Raw genomic sequence first — 7,987 nt, forward strand, 5'->3', positions numbered from 1 at the left:
TTTCCTATTAACAATTTCCTTGGCATCAGATTGTTGACCCTAACCCACAGTTGTCTACCTTTACTTTCAACTGATGGGGACAAAAAGGTACCTAAAATCTAAACCTGGCTTTCGGAATCTAAAAGAGGAACACACGCTGGGGGGGGGGGGGGGGGGGGGTGGGGGGGGGGGGAACGCGCGGGGGGGGGGGGGGTGGGGTGGTGGTGGTGGTGGTGGATTTTAAACTGTGGCATCTACTTCTAATGTAGAAAGAAAAAGTGAAATACTGTCAACATGGAAAATGAAAACTGAAGTCTCTGATCTCACTTTTCAAAGTACACCCACACTTTGTAATGCTGGTTTTATTTGCAAAGCCTTCAGGCTGGGCTATATGTTAACCTTATCATTTCCACTGTCAAGTAACAATCAGTATATTAATAAGCTAAAGGATGATAAAGTTTATCCAGAAGCAAGTGTAATTTTTCTTCAGTAACAAAGAAAAATGAACAGCTGGAGAAAGGAATACAACTCAAGGGATTTAAAGCAGTAGTGTATGCAGAACATATCCTGGTGACATTTTGTTTTACTATAGATTATCAAAGTGCAGCTCCTATAAATTTGCGTACCGGAAATAAATTTATATCCTAGGGCATCATCCATTTTATATTACATTTTCATGAATTAAATCTTGATAAAGAGATCATGGGCAATTTCAAAATTGTACAGTATTTCTGATAAAACTCCCCACGAAACTAGAATCAGAAGGGCACAATAATCTAACACCAGAAAACATTTATTGCTGCATCTCTGGAATGAAAGCTAACAGTCCTGTCCCACTTCTGACTAACGTACTCTACCATTTGTGCCTGTCAGTGAAATAGGGCTAGAAGGACTGGGGGACACGACAGGACAGGACTAAGAAAGCCATGAGGGGAACATAACTTAGTGGCAGAGAAACAATGAGGAAATGATTGTATGATTAGTTTTGGGTTGGCAGATATTAAACTGAGGAAATTATCCAAATTCTCACTTTTTTTTCTAAGGAATATTGAAGCAAAAATTACATTGCTGCTTTAAATTCACTGTAAAAGGCCAAGTCCATTTTCACATTTAAAATAATTACCAATGGGATTTTCAGTTGAATTACCCGTTTCCTTCTGCTTGAGTAAAACTGTTTAATGTAAATGCAACATTCTGCACTGTATTCATCATTTCTTATGAGAATGTCAAGATCGTGACTCATGTACCCTTTTATTACTTTACCAAAGTTAAATAAAATTGTGTGACTTTTGTAAACATTTATAAATTGCATGTTACATTTCAGCAGCTTTCCTGGTTTACAAGCATCTTGAATGTTCGTTGAGGAATTCCAATATAATAGCATTGTGCATTAAATAAAAAGAAACACAAAACCCCAAAACCCATCCCTCCAAAAAAAACCCCCATACCTGTATTTGCTGTATTGGGAACCAGTGTTTCTACCAGGATTAGCTAGAGACACCTTTTTAAGTTCTGTTTTTAAATGCTCCAGATCCTCCCACACTTCATAATTCTGCAGTTCTACCCACATAACAGAGTGCTCTAACTTCAGTCACTGATTTGTCAGTGCTGCTGCTTTTTTGCTTAATACAGAGGCAAATAACCCAGGCAGTGCTTACTTTCATGTTTACTATATTACTTTGGGACTAATTCTGCCCTGATGCTGTCAGCTGCTCTTTAATGTTAGCAGAAGTAGGTGGAAGCCCTATGACAAGGAGATAAAAGCATATAAACAATCATTTGATATGTTACGTATTAAATTGCATTCCTTACCTGTAATAAGATGTCTACATAAAGTAACTACATTTTCTGCACATTGGCCATAGTTCACCAACAATCTAACTCTTCCTAATCCGCAACCTGGTAAGAGGAGCCCTAACCATGAGTTAGCTGAAATACAGTGTACTGGTCACTGTATGTATATATATATGTAAAAATATAAATATATATATGAATATACTATGTATGTTCTTTTTGATTTCTAGCCCATTTGCAATGACAGTAGTACTTGAACAGACTGTTCCACAGCAGCTCCAGCTATTCTGAGAGTAAGTATGTATCATAACATTCAGCTTACAATACACAGTGGAGTTTTTCAGCTAATTTGCTTTCTTGGAAAGTGTTCAATCCCCCCAAAACCAAACCAAACCCCAAAACTAAACCAACCAACAAAAATCCCCAACCAACCAACGAAAAACTCATGCCCCAAATACAAACACCTTCCCTCCCACCCCTGAGTTCCCTGCTATTCCCTGGAAAAGGAAGCTACAAACTACTGGTAATCCAACGTTACACTGTAGAAGTTGTCATTCAAAAGAAACATGTTACACCCATCTTTAGAATTAAAGGGTTTTTATTATTTTGCCATAGAAAGCTCTAAGAACTAATATCAAGTTTTGATTAATGAAAAGAAGAACACAACTTTAAAAAGTATGTAAAGGAAAGACTGTACAACTATATACATTACAGATCTGGCAAAAATGATAAAATGATTCACATGGAACAGTTCCTAGGCAATAACTCTAGAACTTGATGTTCAATGTATATAGTTGTCAGCTTCTGCATCTTTTTATATGCTGCATGCCTTAACAGTACAAAATAAATAAGCAGTCAATTGTTATCTCAATGTTTAATTCATGTACTGGAATGCTATGGTACAAATCCCCACAGAAACCACATGGTCAGGATGCAGCCACCATTACTATATTTTGCAGCAGACCCTTTAATGTTTTTATACGTATATAAGTGACAGTGAGGTTTGCTATCATAGTCTGATCTATATTTTAAATTTAATATAAATGCTTTTTCAGATTCAATCTTTTTCTTTTGTTACCCCAAAGCCAATTTCTTAATATTTACACACAGTTTTTCATTAAGTTAAAGCGGAAGCTAAGTGTTTACAAAACAACCAACCAGAACAAGTGTAAGTGCAATAGCCAGAAATCTAAATATAAAAGCTCATGGCCCCAAGAAAGTTTTAAACAAACGGATTTAACATGTTTCCAAACCAATAAATACTGGAAGTGAAATTAAAAAAATGTTTTACATAATCTCTGGACTTTGGATATCAAAAATCACTTCCAAGGAAAACCGAAGACCCTGAGACACATGCAAGCACGAGTCTTCTAGCAAAAATAGTTACACAGCCCTAATGTTCCAGTTTTCCTCCAAAAAGAGACCTTTACTAGGCACAGTTTAAGGTTTTAAATATATCAGCAGCAAATATTGATAGCTGTTACGTTTAGTTATTACTGAATGGACACTTTGCAATGTATGCTTAATTCCAGATGTATCATGTCAATAACAAAAATAACATTGTGTCTATCTTGTCAAAAAGTTCAGGAAGTCTCCATAAAGCCCGCAGCCAGCTACGTCAGAGCTACTTGTGCTAGAGCAGGCAACCAGAACTTGCACCTTGTGAGGACGTTGCTGAAATGCCATCTCGGGTAACATCCAACCTGCAGCATTTGAAAGCATACCCCATTATATGCACAGGGGTCTGCAACATGATCTGGAAATAATCATGTATATCATGCTCTTGGCCTACAACATTTAAGTCCTGAGCATTACGTGCATAAGGTAAACAAATCATCGTTTCTCACATTGTTCCTCATAGAGATTTCTGGTACCCTTTTTTTATAGCTCAAGTTGTATTTGACCCATTTACCATTTAAGTGCTATCCTGTCTAGAGTGCTACACGCCTAAAACCTTGATAGAACCAAGATGCTTACTTAAAACGTGAAAAAGAAAAACCTTTAAGTGTAATTTAAGCAACAAAAGCTTATGATAACTAATACTATGCACAACAATCCTCAGTCATCTCTAGAACTTGAGCCATTTTCATGTTACCATTTACAAAAATATCACAAGTCACTAAATCTGAAATGCTAAACTATGACTCCAGTAAATAGCTGTTTGTTTTTCTCAGATGGACTATTTCCTGTTCAAGTTGGACATCTGATTTATCTTCTGAGTGCTTAAACATGGACCAGTTGCAAGACTAAAAAAAGGACAATACAATAAACTCCAAACTAAGAGTATGTGACAATGAGGCAACTGCAGAGAAATGATACTGTGGCTTACAGGTGGATGGAGAGCGTTTTTTGACTATCTATCTGTTTAGTCCTCATGCTTCCACACCATATAAATGGGGGGAAGAAAAGAATCCAAATCCCTGTTTCATTTAAAAACCTAACCAAATGGGCACGAGACCCTCAGCTGTCTCAGTACTAAACTGACACAACGTTTAGATTATTTGAGTTTTGAGAAGTAAATTTCAAAGCCTTCATCTAAATTAAAAAAAAAGTGTTACTGTTTTTTAAATACCGGAGTGATGCCACTCTTCTTGAAGAATAAAAAAAAGGAACTGCTTTATTCCAAACTACTGGCATCTTTTGAAAACCTAACATTATTCCTCAAGCTTTAAAAAGGCAAAATTATCTCCTTTCAAAGTGTTCTTCGCTATTGAGCTTTGTGGTCATTTGGGTTTTCTTTTTCCATTGCAAAGAGTAAAATATAATAGTCCAGACACTGCTCACCACGCTGCCGAGTATATATAAAGTTTGTTCAAGTTAGCTCTAGTTGAGTATCTCTCAAGAGCCAAGAATATTTGCATGAAGACAGATGATTCATAGTGCTCATAAAAGCAGAACTAAGATTCTACCTCAAAAATATACTACTCCACACTATCGACTCAGTTATTTTGGACCCTTGCAGTAATGCATTGTTCACAAAAATAAATGAGTTGTGGGATTAATTTTTAAAATGGTTCCACATTCAGGAGACTGTGATGAAAAGTCTTACTCTTCTCTTGGTTAACGCCTCAACAGAATTCAGCATTAAAGTGCCAACATGAAAGAAAGGGTTTACATAGTAAGCATGGGTACAATTACTTTAGAAGAAAGACTTTTAGCTCTTTTGAAGAAATTGTACCTTTTCACACTACAAATCCCCACGTTTGGATCAAAATTAACATATCAGAAAACACTGCCAGTTCCTTGGAAATGTATTAGTCTCTATGGAAGTAAACTTTCAGGTAAATCGCTTCCACAAATCACTTGCAGCTACTAATGATCCATCTAAGTGCTACCATTAGATGACTTGGTAGAAGAAATTAACTTGTTTTCACTTTAACATTTGATTTACAGCAATTTTAACAGTTCATTTAAAACAAGTGCAATATTTCTGCACTGAATCATTTTTCCAGCATTTCATGTATTTCAGTAGGATTCCGGTATTACAAACTCAAATTCAGTACTTCCCTCTGATTGATTCTGTTTAAAAATTGCTTCGTTTGCCTGTGGAACGAAAATGTCATCCCAGGTAATTTGTCTGGCTGGAGGGTTAGATGGTGTTCCTTCAGTGCCGTCCTTCCCTGAGCCAACCCGATAAACAATTCCACCCTCATTTATTACTGGTATACTGCTGGAGTGATCACTAATGTATGCATACTGTCTGATCTGCAGCGACCTGCAGGGATGCAGTCGATAAAGCTTGTTATCTCCAGAAGGGTCTTGGCTGTGAACTGATCTTATGTGGGAGGCCATAATTTGGTAGTTGATGAAGGATTTGCCACACGTCAAGCACTGGTACCTTCGCTCGCCCGTATGGTGGATTTCATGCTTTGTACGGTACTCTGCAAGAGGAAAGACTTTGTGACAGTATCGACACGGATACTTCTTCTCCCAGGAATGAACGTTAAAATGTCTCCGTAAACTCGTCAGACATGCGTATGATCTCTCACACACAATGCAAATGTAGTAGACTCTTCCATCCACTATGAGCTCGTAGTGGTCATCGTGCTTTACTTTCATGCGTTTCCTGTTTGAAGAGTCACCACCAGATGTTCTAGGTGTCTCATCAGGCTTGGCCCCACCTTCCTGGGAGTCACCCTTTACAGGAATGACGATGTCGTACGTATCCTCACCAATATTTGCATAAACCTTACAGCCAGTGGATAAGCCTTCTATTTCAGTAGCTGTATCTAACGTTATGATTTTCTGCCCTTCTGCCGCATGCTTTGATGCTACACCTGAATTGAATTCCTTGTTGTTTCCAGTAAGGACATCTGAGATTTTTATTTTAAATTCTCCAGGTTTAGATGATGTCTCTTGTGAAACCTGTTTTTTCTGTACACCTGATCCTTCAGCAGTTGCTGCCTTGGGAACAGAAGGTTGCTGAACCAAAGAGCTACTGCTGACTGAACCAGGGCTGGAGGAGCTAATGACATCGACATCATCTTCAACAACCACGTCATCATCAACAGCAGTTGTTTCTGCTTCAGCTGAGGAGCCATTATTAGGTGGCTGCTGGTTCTCCTCAACTAAATTAATTGTGGGGGGCACATGCGTTTGATGTGAGGAGCTGGCACTAAGTGCTGCATTCAGAAGAGGCTTATTTAGCACAATGATACTAGGAGTCAAATGCTGTGGTGTTGCAGAGACAAGTGATTCGGCACTTGACTGTGTTTGGTTTGGGTTCAGCTGACTGGCAGATGAAGTGAGCTTTTGAGCTGCTGTGGTGCTCGTCAAATAGGGAGAGCCACCACTGCCACATGATTTTTGGTCAGAAGCTCCAGCTGGACTTGGGCAAGGCTGGTTCTGGGTTGCAGTATTTTTATCTTTAGTACATTCTTTTGGAGGAACAATCTCAGAGCAAAAAATTACATCATCATCCTCATCATCTGAATCACTCACTGTAATTTTTGTAGTCTCATATTCTATGCCATGTAAGGAGAATGACTGTGTTATAACCGGCATCCCATCCATTACCTCTTGACACTCTGGCCTTATTACAGGTACTTGTGTTTCAGCATCCTTTTGTCCTGGATTAGAAGCTGAAGTTTCTGAAGCACCATCTTTAACCTCACTTGTAATGATTTTTCCTTCCGATGGAGGTATGCCCAGATCAGCTATGAATTTAACACCCAACTGCTGCCCTGACTTAATCAGTTCATCGAGCAAATCGGATCGAATGCTGATTATTTTGGAACTATAAATGTAGTTAAGAATTTCTGCAAAAATTTCCGCTCTTACAAAGCTCAGTTCCACCACCTGCCCAGCCACTGAGAAGAGCTGGTGAAAATAAGTGCTTGAGGCCGAAAGGATGTTCCTGTGAGCTCGAAATTTCCGGTCCTCCACGATGACAGTAACATCACAAAAAAGTCCGTGGCCACGTTGTTCATTCAAAGACTGGAGGAGCACACTGGAATACTGTGTGTCCGTTGCTGAAATCAGTTTTTTCCCCTCCATTCCTACAAAGAGAAAGTAAAAGGCATCAAATTAGTGAAAATAGAGGTTGACGGTTTTAACTGCACGGCAAAGGTCACACATTTACTGTTTATTCCTTCCTTTGAAAACCAAAACCGAATCTGACATCCTATGCACAAGGCTTATATGCTATACGTAGAACTCTCTAAATTTGTTTCTTGTTATTTGTCCCTTCACCTTCTACACAAGGTACATGCAATTCTCAATATACCCTCTACTATTACCAGGTGAGGAAAAGACAAACAACTGCTTATTATCAAGAGCAAATAAGATAAGTCTGAAAACCAAGAAGATGCAAGATTCAGGTCCCTTGAAAGACTTCAAACATTATTATTCTTTTTAATTGTGAAAATATTTCATAAATAGTTACGAGAATGCCCGATAACATCCACGTTATTTACAGGCCAGACAACAAAATCTGTGCATTAATATACTACCAGTCATAAACGTTAGTGAAAATGCTACTGATACTTCACTTTTTTTCCCCTGAAAAATAAACTTCTGTTTTTATCCCTCCTCATTGCAAGGTTGCTTTGTGTTTGAAGCCGAGACACCGAGGCAGCACGGTAACAAAACACTCACACAGGCGAACGCCGATCTCAAGGCTGTCAGTCCTTGACTCTACTCGCTAAACTTTATTTCCACACGCCTGAAGCGGGTGAGACGAGGAGGCCGAGCCCCCCCCGCGGCGCCAGCCCCC

General features: G+C 38.7%; 1 protein-coding gene across 1 annotated transcript; it reads right to left on the minus strand.

The window, feature by feature from the left end:
- Positions 1-5,238: 5,238 nt before the first annotated feature.
- ZBTB33 (zinc finger and BTB domain containing 33) lies at positions 5,239-7,278 on the minus strand. The gene has a single exon (XM_010015479.1). The coding sequence runs from the start codon at positions 7,267-7,269 to the stop codon at positions 5,239-5,241; it is 2,031 nt and encodes a 676-aa protein (XP_010013781.1). The 5' UTR covers positions 7,270-7,278.
- Between the last annotated feature and the right edge of the window lie 709 nt (positions 7,279-7,987).

The sequence above is a fragment of the Nestor notabilis genome, unplaced genomic scaffold (assembly GCF_000696875.1).
Source record: "Nestor notabilis isolate BGI_N333 unplaced genomic scaffold, ASM69687v1 scaffold9145, whole genome shotgun sequence".
Lineage (NCBI taxonomy): Eukaryota > Metazoa > Chordata > Aves > Psittaciformes > Psittacidae > Nestor > Nestor notabilis.